Raw genomic sequence first — 21,630 nt, forward strand, 5'->3', positions numbered from 1 at the left:
GCTGTTACAGCTTGCAAAGTGCTGTGTCAAGGTGCAAAGCCCAGAAGGAGGATGGGGGCTTCTCCAAGCTGTCCCCCCAGACCTCAGGGGCACTGGGCCCTCCAGGAGCCCCACACTCACAGTGTGCCCAGAAGGACACAGGATCAGAGGTGATACTGCTGCTCTGAGGATGAGCACCAGTCCTCAGCTACCAGCTCATGAGTGTTTTAGGGGAGGGAGCACCATTCCACAGCATCTCAGCATCCCTGGGGACACAGGACTATCCCAGGGAAGCAGGTCTGCATGGAATCCCCTAGCAATGAACTGTGTCAGCTTCAAACTCGTCTCCCATAAAGTCAGAGTGATGCAAATCCTCTCCACAGCAAGGAGGAATGCATTTGCACTGTAAGGAGCTGCAGAAGTATTTCCTGTCTTAATGACAACAACAAAAACCCCTCAAAACTTGCTGCTCTCCTTTTCAAAAAGAGAGATTTTTCCCAAGACAGCTCCCTGACATTGTCAGCATTTTTACGTGCAGTAAGCCACACTGCTTCCCCCTCCACACTCCCTCTCCCTGTGCTGGTATTTGGATGAAAAAACAGCCAGTGTCTTTTTTTTTCCTTTGGTCAAAACCTTTGAAAACAAAAAACAAAATAGCCCATCCCAAGCCCAGCCCTCACTTGAAACAAAACCAAGACAACAACATCGAGACGTGGAAGGTTTTTGCTTCCCCAACACAGCTGTGTTTTCAAGACCTTTGGATGCCAGAGGACAGGCACAGCTCGGAAAGGTATCAGGGAGGGAGATTCCCACTGGCTTCTCACAGGCTCTTGGGAAGAACCAGAGCCACAGTGTTATCCGTGGAAAGGGGCTGGTAAGCCCAGCATCTCTCCTAGCCCAGAAAAAAGGCTGTGGGAACAGCTCCCATGCCCAGGGCACATCCAGTCACTCCAGGCGCCTCCTGCCCAGCCATGACTGCCCAAGGTGCAAAGTGCAGGAGTAAAGACTGCACAGCCCTGGGGAAAGGGGGGATGGATCCTCACTGGGGTTCACAGCTGCCCTCAAACCACCACTGCCCCAGGTCCTCCAGGCTCCTTCATCTGAGCCCTGGGGACATGGGTGCTGGCAGGGAACAATGGGAACAGCCCCCATGGCCTGATGCAGACCCATCTCTCCCTATTCCCACCCTCCACAGCCTCTTTCCCCCTCCCTTCACCCCCGAGCAGCCCTTCCCCACCAGTCCTGTCCCTCCAAACTGCCAAGCCACAATCCGAGCAGCTGCTGGCACTGGGGCCGAACTGTCTAATCCCGCTTCAATTGCAATCCCGTGGGACCAGGACAGCTTTTTTCCTCTCGTTTTGTACGGTGCTGAGCACAGTGCTAGCACGGGCTGAACAAAAGCTTCTTGACCTACTAACTCCTGGCAGGCAGCATCGTTAACATCGCACTCACCTTCTTTTCTCCTGCTCAACAACCAAATTCGCGGCTGCCAGCGGGAGGCAGATTGGCCTGTGCCTGGCTGTGTGCTTCTCGGGATAAAAGGGGAGCCCTAATGGGATGAGCTGTCTCTGCGAGCTGCTGGGACAGCCACGTAACAGGCACAGAACATTCAACTTTGCCCCCTCCTCCACGGTGGGGGGATCAATGACCGTGGCAAGCGGTGCCCGCTTGATCAAAGCCCCGAAGTCAGGGAGGGTGGGAACAGCACGGGCAGCTGGGTGAGAGCAGTACAGGTACCCAGGTGGCAGCTGCACGGGCACCTGGCTGGGACATGACCGGGCACACGGGGGACACTTGGGGAGAGCAACACAGGCACCTAGATGAGAGCTGCGTGGGCACTCGGGTGAGAGCTGTATCGGCACCTGAGTGAGAGATAAATGGACACCTGGATGAGAGCTGCACGGGCACTTCAACAAGAGCTGCAGGGGCACCTGGGTGAGCCGGTGGCAGCACCCCGGGCATTCCGCGCAGTGCCAGCGCAGCCCCTGCCTCCTGCTCAGACCGTGCCGTCCCGCCTGGGGTGGCACCGGGCTGGGGAGGGCGGTGGGCGCACCTGGGGAACCGAGGACTGAGCATCCCGAGGCCTGCTGCACCTGCGGGGGCGATTCCCAGCGGATCTGCCGAGCTCCGCGGCGGCACCGGGAGGGCGGGGGATCCGTGCCCGGGCTCCCCCCGCCGCCCTAGGCCGGGCCCTCCCCGGGGCCCTCCCTCCCGCGCCCGGCCCGCCGGTACCTGGCCGTAGTCCAGGCCGCCCAGCCCCTCGCAGCACTCCCGCGGGAAGCGCCGGGCCCCGCCCGCCGCCGCCTCCCGCCGCCCCGCGCCCGGCCCGCGCCGCCCCGCCATGGCCGGGTGCCCCCGCCGCGCCCCCGGCCCGGGCCGAGCGCCGGGCCCGCGGTGGCGCTGCCGGGAGCCGCGGTCCCGCCCCGCCGGGAGGAGCCGGGCCTGGAGCCGCGGCGGGCCCGAGGCCTGCGGGCCGGGGGCAGCACTGACCTCACGCCGCGGGTGCGTGACCGTGTGGGGCCGCGGCCGGACGGAGAGCGGCCCCGCGGCCGCGGCTGGACTTCGACCGTGCCCGCGGGAGCAGCGGGAGCGGGCGGGACGGACCCCCCGGGGCCGCAGCGGGAGCTGGAGAGCGGCTGGGAGTGGGACGGCCCTGGTGGGAGAGGGAGCGAGAACCGAGTGGGCACCGCTGCTGCGGTGGAGAGACGGGCACTGCCAGCCCCCATGTGCCCCCCGCCTGTCCCCTGCCAGCCCCTGCCCGTTCCCTGCCAGCTCCCGTGCCTTCCCCTTGCCTGATCCCTCCCCATTCCCCTTTTGCCTAGAGAAAACGTGAGTGCCCCATGCCTAGTGGTGTTCCAGGCCAGGCTGGACTGGGCTTGGAGCAACCTGGCCTAGTGCAAGGTTTCCCAGCACATGGCTGGCAGTGGAATGAGATGATCTTTGAGGTCCCTTCCAACCCTAACCATTCCATGATTCTGTGATCCCTGCCCTGTCCCAGTTCAGTGCCAGGGCCAGGAGCTGGGAAACAACTGCAGTGGTTCCCTGGCACAGGAAATTAAATGCTACTTGACCAATATTACTCATTTAAGGGCAAAATCTAAATCCACCAAGTCTAAACGTATTTTAAGGACATTTCATTGCAGCCTTCTGCCTTCAGCCAGTGCAGTATATTTTTTTTTAATTGTTGTTATTATTACTACTCGTTATTTTTTTTCATCAGTCCTCTCTAGGATGTTTCAGGTTGGAGCACCTCATGGGCTGCAGTCCTGGACCTGTCTGGAAAATAGGGTAGTATCATCCCTGTAGACCCTTGAGGACCTCTGCTTTTGCAGATACTGCTTTGCAAGGAAATAAATTTTCTTAAAAAAGGAATTTAGTGTGAATGAGCTGCAAGTGTCCCTCCCAGAGGTCTCTTGGGAGCAGGAAAGGGACAGGATATCCGAGTACTCATGTCCTGGCAGACACCGAAAGTGTGCAGGAGTGATGGCTCACTTGAATCCCTCCCCAGGAGAATGGCATCTCTGGAGGATACACTTCAGCAGACCCCAGGGATCCCAGTTTGGCTCCAGGGGAAGCCAGCCTTCCTTAGTTCTGCTGCTCCAAACCCCTCGGGGCACCAGCACATCCCCTCCTTCCCACCTGCACCGGCAGCTCCGGCACCCGGGGTGCTCACACGGGGCCCAGGGAGCACATTCACGGCATGAGCTGGGCTGGTTTGGGGAGAGGCACACACCGAGGCACTGTGGGTGGGAGCAGCGTTCCCCATGGATGATCTCCAGCTGCTTCCAGCCTCTTCTCCCCCGCGCTGGATGATTTTACTGTGCCAAGTGTGTAATTATCGCCTCTGCCATCTCGCGGGCTGGGCCGCGGGAGCAGGTGGGAGGATGTTTGTTCTGAGCCCCACCAGCTGGGTGCTGGGAGCAGCAGGAAGGGTGATGTGGATGAGGTGGGGGAAGCGATGGTGGCTGGGATGTGTGAGATGCTAATGTCCCTCTCCAGGAGGAATCAGTGGGGAGAACACTCCAAACTGTCCTCCTGACTGCAAGGAGAGGGTGTCCTGGTGATGCCAGCGCTGCCAGCTGGGAAAGTACAAGGGTGTTGTGGCACAGTGCGGGGAGGAATGGGTCTGGCTGAGGGATGGATGGTGAGGAGGTGCAGAGGGGTGAAGTGTCTGAATCCTCATTTAGGGTCAGCAGAGCTGGGCTGTCGTGGAAATGTCTCTCCTGTCACCCCAGAGAAGGCATGTGCTGCAGAATCCAGTGTCCTGTCACCAGCTCAGTTGTGTTCGGGGCAGTGAATCACACTTGAGCCTCCTTGCCATTTCCACTGCCAAATTCCCTGTCCGTGGAAATTTTTCCATGTAAGAAGGGAAGAAGCTGTTTGTGGCAGTGGGGCCCCTCGGTGCTGGCCTTCATCCCACCTTGGACACATCCCTGCAGCTGTGAAGGAGACAAAGAGGGCTTTCTGCAAAGGCTGGATTTTATGTGCCCTTCCCTCCCCTTCTCCCCATGGCATGCCTTTAATCCAGCTCTCCCTTTCTGAGCCCCGAGCTCAGGAAGAGGACATTGCCCTCAGCTTTCCCAAGTCCTTTATCAGCATGAACTCCCTCAGTGCCCCTTGAAATCCCACCATGGTCCCAAGGGGCCCCCAATGAATATGGAATTGCATCATGGTGAAGGATGCTGAATGTGTGTTAGCAGGACACTGGCTTGGCAAGCTGCAGTTTGTTCAGGAGCATTTCAAATTTCAAACACAACCCGGGAAATTTCCCACATGTGGAAATCTAGGGCAGGGAGTGCTGTTGGGTGGTTTTCCCTTAGAAATGGGACATTGATTGGGAAACTGCAGTCCGGTAAGTTCAGCACAGAGGGACAGCTCTCCTTGCAAGACCAGGAATAAGTTTCCAGGCCAAATGATTGGTTTCCTTGCTGGGAAAATAAAAGACAAGTCTTATAACCATTCCTTTTTGTCCATGTCCCTGTGTCATGGTCCTCATGTTCAAACCTGCCCTGAAAAAAAGCTGATCCCTGTGGGTTTGGCCCTTGCAAACCTGCAAGGGCCTGTGCTGATGGGTCATGGAGATCAAGGGCACAGCATTGAAACGTGTGGTGAAGAACAACAAATGATGCTGGAGCATAGAGCCGAAACCTTGGGGAGAAGCAGCAAAACTGCAGCTCCTCCTGTGTCCTCCATCAGATAATGTACAGTTACCAGCGGTGTGGTGCTGCAATCCAGACCTGCAATCCTAGTGGAAATCCTCTAGTGTTTGTGCTGGAGGTTAGTTCTATTTATTTTCTGATGAATGATTTACTTGAGTAATTGGCACACAGCTCCCCTATTACAGATCATAAAGAATTAATCACGAGATTTTCAATGCTCCCCTATCAATTTTATTAGGCTTGATTGAGCGTAGTGGATTGGGAGCATATGGTATGTGAGGCAGACTCTGCTCCCAGTTACACCCTGGTTATGCTGAGGACTTGCTCAGCTGCTGATCCCTGTAAATCCAGAGAGACAGCTGCTCCTTTCCTCCTTTCCATGCCCCCACTGTTCCTTGAGTTCCCTTAAATACCCAGGGATACAGAGAACAACCAACACCACCTCCACGTACCTAAATTCTCCAAAAGCCTGAGATGCTCCCAAACTGGAAGCCAAGCTGGGTAGAGGATGCTTTGCTTCCAGCTCGTCCATGTGCCAGCATGAGCCAGAAACTGGAGCCAAAAGCTTGGGAGCTCCAGATCTGCCCCTGCGAAGGGGACGTGTCACAGCGTGGGAGGTTTGTCACTGATGAAAGCTGAGGATGCCTGTGCTGGCATCAGGGAGTCCTGCCAGCCAGGTTTGCCCACGGGAGATGCTTTCTTGGAAGAATTGGCAAAAAGAAGTCCTAACACCTGCAGGAGCAGGATGACACATCCCTGCCCCGAACAAGCAGCACAGTGTGACTCCCTGGAGCAGAAACCTTCTTAAAAGCCACATCCCCTGCGTGATTCCCCTCATGCAGAGAACCAGGGAAACCTTCAAAATTTCCATGTGGAAGGCTCACAGTCCTTCCCTTGCTTTTGCCTGTGGGTGTTGTTACCATGCAGAGTCGTGATTTCAGGGAAGGGGATGGTGCAGGGCCCTGCTCCAGCTTGTGGGCAATGCTCACCTTGGTGAAACTGCTCCCAGCAACACCAGTATCTCACTGGTATTTACAGGAGAGAATGGGAACTTTGGGAGTAGATGGAGCTACTTACATAAGCCCAGTTTATCCTGAGCTAGCTATCCTTGCAAAGCAGCCAGTCTGGCTCAGCTTCAACCCTCATCCCCATCTGCTGCCTCGAGCAGCTGCATTGAAGGGCACCGAGAAGTTATTGCCAGTAACCATTGGCAGGAGCCAGTGTGGAAACCTCCCTCTGGGAGAGCTGACCTGGGGAGGGAAAATCAGGAATGCAGCCGAGGACAGAGCAGGATCTGACTGTTGCACTCAGAACATTTTATATGCACACAGTTGTGGTTCAGGAGCAGAGCGAGCAGGACTTTGCACAAGGGTCTTGCCCAGCTTCAGCGTGCCCAGTCAATGGGGCTGCCTCTTTCTGCCCTGCCCCTGCTGCCTGCACCTGAACCAGCTCTCCAAGGCTTTGTTGGGTCCACGCTTCTGGGTGAACATCCCTCACAAACCCCTCCAGGCTCTGGGAATTCCACACTGACTCCAGGTGAACCCTGTGTTGAAGCTGGGTCTCTCCTGGGTGCTCTGCCCTGGCACAGCCACAGCCCACACTGCTTTGAGCCAGGACATCGTGCCCTTGTCACACTTTAATGGGGAGAAGCACACAGGGAAGAGGCACACACAGAAGCATAAAGGTGCTTTTTTCCAGCCTCAGCATTCCCAGGGAGCTCCAGTGCCCCTCAGAGCCTCACGTGTGATGGGCACAGTGGGACAGAGCAGGCTCCCTCCAGAGGAAGCCATCCTGTCGGAGAAGCTTCCCAACACCTCACTCTGAGCCTCGTGGAGATAACATTTAGGGAAGGATTCTCACAGCTTCCCTGCTCCCCGAGGCCACGCTCATCACCAGCCTGTCTCTAATGAAGCGGAGGCTTTGCTTTCTGGGATCAATGAATCCACCGATCGTGACCTGTCTGCTAAGTGGGAAATCAGGTCTCTCCCTCCCCAAACTCGTCTGAGCTGGGCTCAAACAGCAGGTTCTGTCCCCAGGGTTACTCTGTGTCGCTTAATTGCAAACCCCGAGTCTGATTAGAGAGCAGCAGCGAGGGTGTGCAGAGTTACCACCGAGCAGTGGCTGCTTCCCCAACCTGGGAGATGGCTGCAAAGAAGGAGGACATTTTGAGGCTCCAGGTGGGTGGAAATGACCCAGATTTCCCTTTTCCAAAAGGTCCTGACTCTGCACAGCTGGTTGGAGGGTTTACTGCCAATCTGCTCTCCCCCAAAGCCCTAAATGCCTCCAAAGCACTTTTCATGGGGACAGATGCTTTAATAGAAGCTGAGGCTCCCCAAAGCAGAAGGCAGCTGAAAAGGTCACTGCTACCAAGTTCCCTGGCCACAGGCACGTCCCATGACAGATGTGGGAGCAGCCTCCATTGCCTCTGGGTCCGTCCAAAGAGGCTGAACAGTTTTCCCTAATGCTTTCTACCCCTACAAACCACCCTGCGCACCCCCAGTGCCTCATAAGGTGCAAAGAGCTGAACCAGCCTCCAAAATAATTTCCTGCACATCAGCAGTCCAGGGGTGAGGTGCATTGCTCCAGACACATCTAATTAGGGTGTCCCCATTAGCTGAGCCATCCAGGTGCCCAATGCTGGCTGCAGCATCGAGGAGGGGTGGGATGGATCCATGGTGTGGAGGGGGTGAGTCACAGCACCAAGCACTCCCTCTATGGCCATCTCTCATCCCTCGCTCTGCTGGTGCCTGGCTTTTCCCAGGCAATCAGCATTGCTCTCAAATGTGAGCCCCAGGAGGGCTGTGGGGAGAAAAAGCTCTCATTGAGGACTTGGCAGGGAAAAAAAGCCTGGAAGTGGAGGCTGCTTCGTGCCAGGTGTGATGGCCCCTACAGCAAGTGCCACAGAGGGCTGGGCTCAGAGCCTTTTCAGAGCATCAGCCTTTCCCTGAGTGGTCCCTAAAAGCTGTGGGGATGTGCTCTGCCTTCAGGCTGAATCCACAGGGAAGACTCCTGGGGAAGGGCTGACTGCAAGGCAGGGACACAAACATATGCTTGTGGGGGCCAGGAAGAGGCTCCGTGGGGACACACAGGTCCATCCTGAGGAACCACAGAGCCAGCTATAAATACCTCCTCAGAGCATCACTCCCCCTCCTCTTTGAAGTTTTCCTGTTGTTTACTTCAAACCCACTCCTACTGCTGTTATTTTTATCTTATCTCTTCTTTCCCCCCTGCTTTTGTGTCTGTTTACAAGAGGCATCACAGAAGGGTTTCAAAAGGAAGATGGAAAGATAGTCAGGGACCCTGGGAAGAAGGTCAGGGACCCCAGAGAGAAGGCTGGGGACCCTGGAAAGAAGGTTGGGAACCTCAGGAGGGCAGAGTCTCTCCAGCTGCCAGCACGCTGCTCTCCAGCAGGACACAATGAGAAATGCACAATGTCCCTATGGGACTGCTGTGGTGGGTGACCCAAACTACTCCCCACTGTGGGGAAGGGGCAAATGGGGTCTCCTGCTGCTCTCCAGCAACCCACATCTGTCAAATTTGCAGGAAATTGCCCTCCCTGTGATTCCAAACCCCTGCCAGAGCCGGAGGAATCCAGGCAAGCAGCTCAGAAATTAATAAAAGTGGAGGCCGTGTGAGTAGTCAGACACAGATGAGCTTAATTCCCTTAAACAAATTAAAAATACATCACTCCTCACCAGTGTGAGCCTGGAGCCACAGCAGCAGGAGGGGAGTGTGAGCTGTGAGTGCCTTGGCCCTTGGACCCCCCCAAAGTGAGTAACTAGGATTTCTGCCACGATCCTCCCATATAGGCAGGCTGGGAGCTGGGTGCCATTATTGGGTCGTGATTCAAGTAATTTCAACCAAAAGAAACTGCTGGAGCCAACTTTATACTTCCCTTCCTTCACCTTTTCAGCCCAAACTGATCTTTGATTGTATAAAACAGCATGGAGCAGAACTTCTGGGGTTTCCCCACCCAAGCCAAAGCAGACTGTTTACCTTGCTTCAGGTTTAAGATGTTTAATCCCTTCAGTGCTAAAGAAAGATGCTGTCCCAGTTCCCTCCTTCATGCAGATCCCACATCCACCTGGAAGCACCAAACTCCAGACATTCCCTTTGCCAGGGTGCCTTCCTGTAGCATCCCCCACTTGCCAAGAATTGGGGTATTTTTACAGATTCCCATAAAAAAGGGCAGCAGCTGGGGTGTGGGTCGGTGCCCAGGCAGGGATGGGGGGGCTCCCTGCCAACTCTGTCTATTGGGATGGATGTTTCCTGCTGTGGTTTGTTTCTGCTGCTGCTGGAGAGCCCCTGGGACCCTGTTTGGACATCAGCTAACAGGGAGAAATTGAATCCAAAGGTCAGGGAAGGAAGGGGGAGAGGCTGCAGTGAAGCTGGGAGCATGGGGTGGCCCCAGCACTCACTGGCCACAACCCCACAGCAGAGTGTGGGGTGTGGGAGGAGGAAAGCCCAGCTGGAAGAGTGGCTGGAGCAGAAATGAGGAGGCTTTACAGGAGATGGGTTTACTGGGGGCTGCCATGAATTCTTCAATATGGGCAAAACTTAAAATCCCAGCAGGCTGCTCCTCTCCAAGGTCTGCTCCTGCCCAGACAGGCAGGCATCCAGGGCAGCCTCCTGGTGTGCAGGGAGGTCATGGCTGTCCCTGTGGGGTCTGTGAGCTGGTGAGGATGGGAAACCACAGCCAGGGGCTGCTGTGGCTCTGAGCAAGAGACTGGGACCCTCCTTGGGGGCTCCCCCCCTGCTCCAAGAACACTCCAGGGGAAAGCAGCTGCCCTGGGCTGGGAAAGTCCTGAGTCACTCTGCAGATGGGCTGCCCCTGGACCCCCAGAGACCCCACTGCTGGCACTGGCCCTGGTGTTCCGCTGCCTCTCCTCATTCCTTGGAGCTGGACCGTGTCTGGCTTTGCTCTGGGATCAGTGCTGGGCTCAAAACAAACCTTGGCTGCACGGAGAGTGGCCATGTCCCAAAGCTGGTAGGAACACACAGGACAGCCCTACCTGGGGAGAGAAATTCCCTCCATCCCCTTGTGCTCTCCTTAAAGCCAGGCCTGGCAGTGTGTTCTCCCAAGTGGGTGCTCAGTGGGGATGGGTGCTCCCCTGGTCAGTGGGGACAGGGGCATCTGTGGGGACACAGACAGGATCCTTCAGTGCAGCTCCTAAGTGGGTGCAGGGATGGGGCTTGGGGCTGCAGCAGCTGTCAAGGTGCATCTTAGGGTTCCATGATCAGCCCTAAACCTGTCCCTGCTGAGTTCTGGTGCAGGGAAGCTGCCTGCAATCCATCACCTCTCGTGGAGAGGAAAATAGGCTTGGGGGCATGCAGTATGGGTCCAGGGCACGCTCTCTCTGCTTGGCTAAAATGACACTAATTAAGCCCCTTGCAGTGTGTAAAAGCTATTCCTACAGGGCAGACAATTAACCTTGAAACTTGGCTTTTAGTGCTTGGAGGGGAGCGAATTTTTCATCCTGTTATTTCCCCGTGCTATTAAGCTAATCCTGGAGACCGTGAGGGAGAAGCCTGTGACATGTCTGCAGCTCCCAGCCTTGCCAGGAGCACAGTGTGTGGCCAGCAGCCTCCTGCTCCAGCCCTCTATCACTCTCTTATTTTCACCCACGGTCTCCAACAGCATCACCAGCTCTGGGGAACCAGGAATGTGACCAGGGGCACATGGCAAGGCTGGGCCATTACTTGATTATTATGGTCAGAAGGAAATCCAGCCTCCTGTGAGTGTGCTAGACACAGAGCCAGCCCAGCCTTGACTTTTCAGGGAGTTCCCTGGGAGGGACAGCCTGTTCCCAGCTCTCCAAGGCTGTGGCTGCTGGCATGGCATTTCCTTGGCCCAAGCTTTGTGTGAGAAGTTTTGTTTTCCTGGAGGAGAAAGAGAAGGATGAGACAGGTGGAGAAAGTGGGAAGATTTCATCTGTGAAGGTCAAACTGTGCTGTGGGGCTGGGGATGTCCCTGGGATGCCCTGTGTCCTCCCCAGAGTTCACAGTTCCTCTCCCCACAAGCTCCCCTCTCACCCCTAAACACAGACAGTTACAGTGCTGAGCTTGGGGACACTGGGGACACTGGGGACAGGAGCTGGTGGCTTGGTCTGATCCTGCCCTCAGCAGAGGGGAGGGAAAAGGGAGGATGGATAATCCACAAAACCCCCTCCATGGGCTGCCACGCAAGCACCAGCACACAACGTATTTAAGCACTAAAAACCAGTCTTGGGGTGTTTGTCACAACAAGCTGCAAAAAGGAACTGAAATGTTTAAAAATCCCTCAGGAAGAGAGTACTAGGAGGGCCCTACAAGGTGAAGAGTGGGAACTGGGGGGTCTGTGGGTTCCCCCACTCCAGGAGTCAGGATGGAGCATCCTGCTGATGGTGCTGCCAAGAGGCAAGGGAAGGTGTGGAAGATGCACTGCTCCTGGCAGCAATGGTGAGTGCTATGAGTGCATAAACCAGCCTCTGGGTGCCCAGAAAATATGGGAGAGGCATCCTTCAGAATGGTTTTCCCTGTTTTCAGCAACCCCTTTCCCACTGGTGGGACCTGCAGACCCTCACACCGAGCTGAGCATCGGCTGCTCTGAGCCTCACCCCAAAAGAGCAGCAAACCTCCTACCTGAGCACTCCCCTGAGAGCTTTTTCCAGCTCTAATTGGCCTTTCCATGGCAGCAGGGGAGGCTGCAGCACCCCTCGAGGAGCAATTTTCCATGTGGGAGCTGTTTCTCTGCAATGGCCTGGTTTTAAACTGCTTTCCTCTTTTTTTTCTTGGGGGGGTGGTACATTATGAGGCTGGATAAAGTGACGGAAGGGAGAGCTGTGCCATAAAAGCCAGTGTGCTGCTAAAGCTGGTGAAAAAATGGTGCTGCAAAGTGCCTTTGCAGTTGTTTAGTCATGTGTTAGCCTGGCTGAGGGGTGATTTGTGTGGCCGAGCACCAGCTGCAGAACATCATGTAGGGCAAAATGCCCTGAATGTGTGCAGGGACCAAAGGAAAGATCAGGAAAGGAGGATTAGAGAGTACTGAGAGATTTTTTTTTTTCCTAGGTGATGTTTTTGCCTTGTGTCTCACTCTCTCTTTTAAAAAATAACCCTCATCTTCTTCAGGGCTCCCATGGAGGTAAATTCAGCTCCTATTGCCTCACAGCTCTTCCCTCCCCAAGAGCCCTGCCCATGGAAGTCACTTTTCCTGCTGCCCTGTTGTTTCTCACATTAGCTTTAACAAAAAAAAACAGAGTAGGTGCCCAGGTAGCAGATGGGACTGGCTTCTCCTGCCTGCTGTAAATCACAGAGGAGGTTTCACCTTCCTGGGATGGAGCTCTGGGAGCACTGATCCTGCTGGAGTCAGCCACGGCAACGACAGCACAGCTGGCTGCCAGTGCCACCACTGCAGGGGGAGAAGAGAAATCAACCTCCTGCACCTCTCCTGCAGAAGTGACCAGGTCCTAATGGGATTTCTAAATCACCACTGAGCTTCAGAACATCCTTCTGCTGGCATAAATCAGCCTGGCTGGAATCACCAGTGCTGGGCTGATTTACACCAGGGAGCTGTGGGGGGAGAGGCTGGAGGGTTCATCTGAGTGTCCCTGTCCTCTGAGCAGTGGCAGGAGGCCACAAATCATCTGGGGGCCATGGAAATAACTCAGCAGCCTGAGGTTGGGTGTGGGGGTGAGATATGTGAGCCCAAGGGGTTTCAAGGTGGATGTGGGAATGAGTTTTAAAATATAGAATGGAATGGAATGGAATGGAATGGAATGGAATGGAATGGAATGGAATAGAATAGAATAGAATAGAATAGAATAGAATAGAATAGAATAGAATAGAACAGAACTGTTTCAGCTGGAAAGGACCTACAATGATTCTCTAGTCCCACTGCCTGACCACTTCAGGGCTGACCAAAAGCTAAAGCATGTTGTTAAAGGCATTTTCCAAATGCTTCTTGGACAGGCATGGGACATTGAAGGAAGGAAGCCTGTTCCAGGGTTTGACCATTCCCTCCAGAAAGAATTTCAAATATCCAGTCTAACACCCCCCACAACACAACTTTGCACCATTCAGAAGTTGGACTTGATGATCTTGGAGGTCTTTTCCAACCTTACTAATTCTACAATTCATTCCCACACATCCTATCGCTTGATCCCAGGGAGAAGAGCAACTCTTGGGGACCTCCCAGGCCTGCTGAAGGCTGGGTTTCTCCGGGATTTTGGGGTGGTTTAGCACATATCTCGTTGATCTAGCAGGGGAAGGAGCGTGGGCGGTGCAGGACGGGCCGGGCAGGCACCGCGCTCAGCCCGGGGCTGTTTGCGGATGGTTCCGAGCGGCTGCTCGCTCCAAAATTGGAAGGGATAAATGTGGAGTGGAACGCGTGCCAGCCGACTCAGCTGTGATAAAGCCGGCGTGAGCGCTGGGCTGTGACAAAGCAGCGGCACCGAGGGGCTCACACGTGAGCCGGGATTTATCGGGATCCGCAGCTGCCGAGCGGCCGCGCCAGCGCCGGGCAGCGGGGCTGGCTGGGACCGAGCGCTGCCACCGTGTCCTTGGCTGAGCATCAGCTGTACCTGTCCCCAGCCCGGGGGAAAAAAGCTGGATGGGTTCTGGGTGCTGCCAGGAGCCACCATGTCCTTGGCTGAGCATTACCTGTCCCCAGCCCGGGGGGAAATAAAGCACCTGCAGCCTTGGAGGTTGCACGTAGCCCTGTTGAGGTGCACGTAAATTACAGGCTGCTGGGTCTCACTGAAAAAAAGGCTGAGTTAGATAAGATATAAGGGGGATATTTTTACAGTGAGGGTGGTAGAACGCTGGCATGGGTTGCCCAGAGAATCTGTGGATGCCCCATCTGTGGAAATATTCGTGCTCAGGTTGGATGGGGCTCTGAGCAACTTTATCTACTTCGAGATGCTCATTGCAGGGGCAGGACTGCATGACCTTTTACAGGTCCTTTCCAACCTAAACCAGCCTGGAATTCTATTTTGTAAAGTCCATGCAGGACTGTACTGCCTGCACGGGCTGAGGTGGGTTGGGGCTGGGGACATCCTGACCTCAGACAGCATTTTGTGCCCTGATGGAGCAGGACAGGCTGTGGGACCAGCTCAGTGTGGGAGCGAGGGCTCCTGCTCTGCACAGGGATATCTTGGCAAACTGGGTGCGATTCCCAAGGTTAAAATTTGTCATCGTGCCAAGGACAATGCTTGGGAGGGAGCAGGGGCTGCCCTGTGTCGTGCTGCCTTTCTCTTTGATCTCCCACACTGGTTTGAACTGCTGCCTTCCACCAAAACACCCAGGATGGTCATTTGACCTATTTTTATTTTACTTTCCCCCATCCTGTGCTGCAGAAAACCCAGAGCAGCCTTTCCCTGAAGTGTCAGCGCTTTATCCAGCACAAGTCCCAACGTGCTTCCCTAATCACAGACACACCAGCAGGATTCAGCTCCCAGGACTCATTTCTATCCCTGTGCTTCCTGATAGCACTGCAAATCCCCACGGTGGGTTCTGGGGTCAATACCTGCAGCAGAAATGCCTCCTTGCCTTAAGCAGCACATTTTCATCCCAAGACAGTGTTTGTTTAGTGGATTGTGATTCTAATTCAGCATATGGCACCAACAGCTGCCAACCCTGAGCCTTATCTCCCTCCTAGCAGGCGGCACTGACCCGATCTGACCCTGTGCAGGGCTCAGCCTGGCACCCAGGGCTGTGGGGGTGAGGATGTCCCCTGGCAGGACCCTCAGTGTGCTTGGCACCAGGCAGGTCTTGGCCAGGTTGGGAGTCCTGGGAGCCAGAGGATGCTGTAGCCCTCCCTGAGGGTGCTGAAGCTCCCTGTGAAGATGCTAAAGTCCCCTCTGAAGACGATGAAGCCCCCTCTGAAGATGTTGAAGCCCCCCCCGAGGATGTTGAAGCCCACTCTGAGGACGCTGTTCCCCAGGCTCCGCTGCCCGGGCGCTGCCAGGGGCTGCCCCAAAGCCTGGCAGAGGCTGCCACTTAGTGTTGGAAGGGAGCACGGCTGCTGCAGGGAGCTGGCAGAGCGCCGCGGTTGGGGACAGGCCACTCCTACGCTCCTTGGAATGTCCCCAGGCTCCTGCTCAGCCCCCGGGGTGCCTGAGCATCCCTGGGTGAGGGTGGTCCCATCTAAGGATGGCTCTGCTGATAATTGCTGATGGGGCTGATGGAGCTCGTGCTCATGCATCCCCTGTTTGTCCCTTTGGGATGCTGGCAGAGGTCACCCCCTCCAGCCCTGCACCCCCAGACAGCTGAGCTGGTCCTCACCCCTGCCCAGGCACTGCCCAAATCAGCCACATCACAATGCCCAACACAAATCACAGAACGGTTTGGGTTGGAAGGGACCTTCAAGTCCACCCAGTTTCACCCCCCTTCCACTGCCCCAGGTTGCTCCAAGCCTTGTCCAACCTGGCCTTGGAAGCTTCCAGGGATGGGGCAGTCACAGTTTCTCTGCTCATCCTGTGTTCTAAGGTCTCCCTGGAGCCTTCTGCTCCAGCTGCTCTCCTGGATGTGTTACTATTTAAACAATATGACTTAGACACCTTTTTCCTAGAGAATGTGGCAGCAAAGCACCCAGGGGAGGTAGGATCCTGCTGCTGTCCTTGGCTCTCCTCTGCCTCAGTTTCCCTGACTTTACAGTGGTTCAGTGAGAAACAAGCCCTTCAACCAGCTCCTGGGGTCCCCTGAGTGTTGGAGCAGGCCTCTTGGCCATCTGGGGAGACTGAGGCAGGGCACAGCCAAGGAGGGCTGGGTGGTCCTGAGCAGCTCCCACCACCCCAACCCTTCTGGCTGCTGCCATCCCCCGCTCCTTCCCCTCACTGCAGGCTGATTCCCCGGAGACGGCGGCGGCAGCGCGTCCTTCCCGGTGATGTTATATTAGCTTAATAGCATTTTTCCACTCCATTTGAGAGGGGAATTTACAATGATCTCCGATTAGGGCTGCCTCAGGAATGTCTCTGATTAGCACCATCGGCTCCCTGGCCACTCGGGCTCACCCTGCCCCACTCAGGGTCCAAGGGCTGCAGGTGCCAGCTGACCTGTGCCCACTCATCACCCCACAGAGCAAAAGCTTCTCTGAGCAACCTGTGCCAGAGCCTCACACCCTCATAGGGAAGAACTCCTTCCCAATAGCCTATCCATGCCCTCTGTCAGTAGGAAGCCATTCCCTGTGTCCTGTCACTCCAGGCCCTTGTCCCCAGTCCCTCTCCAGCTCTCCTGGAGCCCCTCTAGGCCCTGGAAGGGGCTCTGAGGTGTCCCTGGAGGCTTCTCTTCTCCAGGCTGGACACCCCTCAGCTCTCTCATCCTGTCTCCAGAGCAGAGATGCTCCAGCCCTTGGCCTCCTCCACATCCTTCTGCAGCTCCACATCCTTCTGCTGCTGGAGGCCTCAGAGCTGGAGGCAGCTCTGCGGGTGGGGGTCTCACCTGAGCAGAGCAGACAGGGAGAATCCCCTCCCTTGACCTGCTGGCCACACAGCTGCTGCTCTCCAGGACACAAATGGCACCCAGGAACAGATCCTGCAATCCCTCTTGCAGTCCACAGGCAGCCCCACATGGGGGCAAGCAGACCCTCACTGCCACTAGCCCCATCCCTGGCAGCCCCTGCCCTCTGGAGCACCAGGGGCTGCTCAGCCCTGGCCCCTCCTCACCCTGAGCTGCCGCTGCTCTTCCCTCGCCTCTGCCACAGCCGGTTCTGGGATCACTTACCAATTAGTGTGTCCTGCTCATTAAAGCTCATTATCTGCCAGTGTGAACTTGGATGGGATTGTGAGGCTTGGCAGGGGATCAGAATCTTCCTCTTTTCCAATCGCATCCCGCTCGGCCCCCACGCTCCGGGAGCAGCCCCGCGGCTGCACCAGAAGGTTGGGGGATACAGTGCTGCCTTTTAGAGGGAAAAAAAAGTGCCCAACAAATTAAGTCGAGTCCTCCACACAGCAGAGAGCTGTTGCTGCTCCACATGGATGATGTGATGGAGCAGGATGATGCCTGGGTCGCTGTCTTCCATGGATTTTCAGGAATCTGGGGATGCCCAGGGGGGTGGGGGGGAATGGCAGGACTTTTTGTCCACTGTGGGATAACCAGCTCAGCCCAGCTCCAGGATACAGAGCTGGCAGTGATGGGAAATATCAGCTGTCAACCACAGAAATTAGGTTTCTTCTCCATTGCTGGGAGGGGCTGGTCACAGAGATGTCTTGGCTACTTCCTGCTTTGAAGTGCAAGGATAGAGGGGAAAACACAAGACTCTGACAAAACCAATCTTCTCCCAGTGCCTCGGTGGGTGTTTTGAGTTAAACAGGTGGCAGAAATCCCAACAGATTTTATGGCTTGGATGGAATCCCCTCCACTCATGGAAGGAGACTTCGTTTCCTGGCTGTGATCTGAGCTGGAGTGCAAAAAAACCCTGCAACCCCCTCCTGCCCCATTGCACCCCGAGCTGTCTGAGTGGGACTGGCTCTGCTGCCACCACACACACCCCAGCCTCTGCCTGGCTCTGGGACACTGTGCCTGGGGGGATGACACGGATTCAGATCCTTGGGCAGGGATGGGAACATTGCTTTGCAGCCACAGGGGCTGGTCCTGGGCATCCTGCAGCTACAAGGCAAACAAGCCAAAGTCTTTCTGTGCTGGGAAAATCAATCCCAAATGCAGCCTGGTTTCATAAGAACCAGGAGCATGGGAGTGGAAGCTGTGTCTTTCCAGTGCCTCCTTCCCCTCTTTCCCAAAGCTGTCCTTCCCCAGGGACACACCAGGTCTGGCTTTCATTAGCGAATGAGCCTGTTTTGGTGAATGGCTCTTGTCAATATTGATTAAATTCCATCTTCCCATGAGCAGACAAATCCTCTCGCAGTCCCTTCAGCACAACCATCCTAAAATAACTCAGTAACAAGGCATGGTTTAACCCTTCCCTTCTCCTCCAAAAGAAACCCCCCTAAGGTGAAATCACCCACTGACTGCTCCTTTGTTCATCTCCCGCATGGAACCACCCAGTAACAAGACAAAAATCCACCAGCCAGTGGAAAGCAGCTGGTCTAAGTTCAAGCCAAAGAGCCTCAGCTTGTGCGAGCCAGGGCTTTAGCACAGGCCAAGCTGAGAAGGCTGCGCCTACATCATTAACAAAATCCCCAGCAAATGCTCCCCGTGGCATCCAACCAGCTCTCCAGGGCTGCAAATTGTGCCCAGGAGCGTATTCTTCCTCAGCTCCTCCTTGCCAGGGTGCCTTTCACTGCAGACATCCCTCTGCCTGCATCCCACGCTGCCCTGGATTAACCGCCTCTTTTATTGCTGCCAATTACTGGCAGCAAAGCTGCCTCGGGGATGGAGGATGTGAGATGGGTTACACCTTCCCGGCCTTAATGACGTGAGGATTTGCAGGCTGGAGCAGCAACCTCGGCTCCCCACGGAGCAGGGGATCAGCACACAGACCCCCACAGTGCTTCCCTGCATGTCCTCTGCACCCCACTGCTGGAAGCTGCGCAGGCTGTTGTGGGGACAGCTGGATCCCTGAGCTCTGGCATGGATCAGAGTGGGGGGAGATGCGTGGATCAGGGGATGGGAAATGCATGGATCAGGGGATGGGAATGTGGTGCCCATCCCTGGTGACCCAGAGCCTCCCGCGTGGGTGGGAGCGGAGGCAGCGCCGGGCTGCAGGCAGCAGACCACACTCGACTGCTGCTGAATGCTCTGAGGCTTCACACTGCGAGAAGAATGAGCAGATAATAGGATTTTCCATCTCTTCAAAGGGCACTCAAGCCAGGCCCCGGCGCTGTGCGCAGCCCTGGGAAGAGCCGCCGGGAAGATCCCACACCTCCCAGCCGGCGCCGCAGCCACAGGGATGCTCCCAGCTGCAGAGCAGCCTCCAGCGTGCAAATGGGGACTGGGAATGGGGATTCTGGGAGGGCAGCGTGCTGGAAAGCACCACGGGGATTATCACAGTGATACCCAGCCAGGCGAGGCAAGAGGGGGTGAAATGCTGGTGGTGCCACATCGGGAGTCAGGGGAGGGATCATCTGTCCCAACGTGGTGTGATTTTGGTGGAATCATGGAATGCTTTGGGTTAGAAGGCACTCTAAATCTCATCTCATTCTACCCCCTGCCATGGGCAGGGACACCTTCCGCTATCCCAGGCTGCTCCCAGCCTCATCCAACCTGGCTTTGAACACTTCCAGGGATGTGGCATCCACAGCTTCTCTGGACATCTGTGCTGGTGCCTCACCACCCTCCCAGGGAAGAATTCCTTGTTAATATCCAATCTAAACCTCCTCTCTTTCAGCTTAAAGCCAGGAACAGCTGCTGTGCTGCAGAAGCGAGCGGGAAAGCAGACACTGAGCTTCCCACTCGGTGCTTGCAGCAGCCAAGGGCATGGCACACTCACACCTCTCTGGGCACACACTGGCACCAGCCCGGGGCAGAGCAGCCGCCCCTGGGCAGCCCTCGGCCCCTCAGTCCCCTCCTGCTGCACAGGGGCAGCCCAGGGACCATCTGGAGCCTCATTTGAAGAGCTCCCACGTCCCCGCGTCCCTGCTCCATTTCTCCTCGGATGGCTTATCAGCAGTGACTTTCCCGACAGCAATCGATAGAAAACATTTTATCACCTTCCCAGGCGGCAGGATCCGTGGAGTGGGTCTGATTTCTGTTTCTATGGTGACATCTTCCGGGCTTGTGAAAGATTTTGCCTTTCTTGGTTGTTGTTGGGTGGTGGAGACGGGGGGGGGGGGGGGGGTGGAGGGGGGCTGGTGCTATATTTTTTTGTTGTTGTAGGTTTTGCTTTTTTTTATTTTTCATTTTTTTTTAATACCATTTTCAGCACACCAAGGAAGCTGCCAGCCAGCCAAACGCGGTGCTCGCAGCATACCCACAGCAATGCTGCTCGCTGGGAGGGGCCCCAGGGCAGCTTTCATCCCCAAAATGCCTCTGAAAGCTATTGAAGCTCGAACTGGGGCCGTCTTCTGCCTTCCCTTATCCCAGGCCCCCTTCCCACCCCTCCGGGCTTCTCCTGCCAGGCCTGGAAAAAGCCACTCGGCCACACAGCAGGGATGGCCTCAAGCACAAGTGACTGCTTGGGGCGTTTTGTAGTGCAGCTGATTTTGCTCCTCAGCTCTGCTCCCTCCTCCTTCTCCTTCCTTTTTATCTCCCTCCACCTGCTTTGGTGGAGGAGGAGGGGGTTTGTCACCCTGCTCTGCCAGCTGTGGTGGCCCTGGGACCCGATCAAAGGTACAAGGAGGGACATGGGGTGGGGGTGGGGGATAATTTCTTATCTCTGGGACATCTCCTGCATGCAAATGGCCCGGTGCTTCTGCTGAGTTATCAGCACCTGAGGATCTCACCAACTGCCTAATTAATGTCTGCAGTTCCCTCTCCTTAGAGCTCCCTGTAACCCATGAACCACACTGCTCCTGCCACCTGGCCCTGCCAAAAGAGTCCATGTGCTCCTGCTGGGAGCTGGAAGGATGGATGGAGGGATGGAGGGATGGAGGGATGGATGGATGGATGGATGGATGGATGGATGGATGGATGGATGGATATACTGGGAGAGGGACTTTGGACAAGGGCATAGAGTGACAGGAGAAGGGGAAATTGCTTCCTACTGTTAGAGGGCAGGGTTAGACAGGATATTGGGAAGGAATTTTTCCCTGTAAGCATGGTTGCCAGAGAAGCTGTGGCTGCCCTAACCTTGGAAGTGTTCAAGGCCAAGTTGGACAGGGCTTGGAGCAAGCCGGGGTAGTGGAAGGTACCCCTGCTCACAGCAGGAGGATGGGTTTTAAGGTGCCTTCCAACCCAAACCATTCTGGGATTCAATGATTCCATGAATGGATAAAGAGAGGGAAGGAGGGAGGGAGTTGCCCTGTGCTGATGTACTTAGCAAAGCAGCCACCACCTCTTCAGCCCCTGTGGATTGGGGGCCCAAAGGGAAGCCCCCCTCCTCCACTCCTGAGTCCCCAGAGGTGCTGAACCCTTGTCCTTACTGCCAGGGGAACAGCTGCACATCCTGGTGTGACACCAGCCGTGCCACCTGGCCTGGGATGTGCTGCAAGAGCAAGTGCAAGGGCAGGGACTGGTACTGAGCAGCTGGGAGGGCCGAGGTGCTGCTGACAGCATCAGTCCAGGTTGCCAGAGGGGGGTTTGGAAGGCACTGCCAACTTGGCAATGCTCTCCCCACACCTTTCCCGTAATGATCAAGCCACACTGCTCTATTTAATTAATGTTTCTCAGTGGCACAGCCTCAGCTGCTAAAATAAGTAAATAAAATAAAGCAGAGGTTTCTTCTGGTTTTTTGTTTGCTTTTTTTTTTTTTTTTTTTTAATAAGGGGAAACTCCAAAGCTCATAAAGTTGGAACCATGTCCTGGCATTAAGTGACAGCAGGGGATCACTCCTTGCATCAGGCACAGACCCAAAGCACTTAAAAGCAAGGGCAGGAATGGGTAATGCAGGGCTGCCATCCCCTTACCCAGCCAAGAGAAACGCAGTGTCCGTGACACAGATCAGCACCCCTTCATATTTCAT

General features: G+C 55.6%; 2 protein-coding genes across 3 annotated transcripts in view; both read right to left on the minus strand.

Moving 5' to 3' along the window:
* Window positions 1–2,316, minus strand: part of PEMT (phosphatidylethanolamine N-methyltransferase) — a 41,687-nt gene extending 39,371 nt beyond the window's left edge. Inside the window, exon 1 of one of the 2 annotated variants that reach the window (XM_059861255.1) lies at window positions 2,212–2,316. The gene's annotated coding sequence lies outside the window, so the exon portion shown is untranslated. Of the gene's footprint in view, window positions 1–1,431; window positions 1,565–2,211 lie in introns of those variants that run through there. The other variant, XM_059861256.1, reaches the window with a different exon arrangement.
* Window positions 1,428–21,630, minus strand: LOC132335495 (uncharacterized). The gene is made up of 3 exons (XM_059862077.1): window positions 21,575–21,630; window positions 2,470–2,797; window positions 1,428–1,841 (listed from the first exon to the last, which is right to left on the minus strand). The coding sequence occupies exons 1-3, from the start codon at window positions 21,628–21,630 to the stop codon at window positions 1,428–1,430; spliced, it is 798 nt and encodes a 265-aa protein (XP_059718060.1).

The sequence above is a fragment of the Haemorhous mexicanus genome, chromosome 17 (genome assembly GCF_027477595.1).
Source record: "Haemorhous mexicanus isolate bHaeMex1 chromosome 17, bHaeMex1.pri, whole genome shotgun sequence".
NCBI classification, from domain to species: Eukaryota; Metazoa; Chordata; class Aves; order Passeriformes; family Fringillidae; genus Haemorhous; species Haemorhous mexicanus.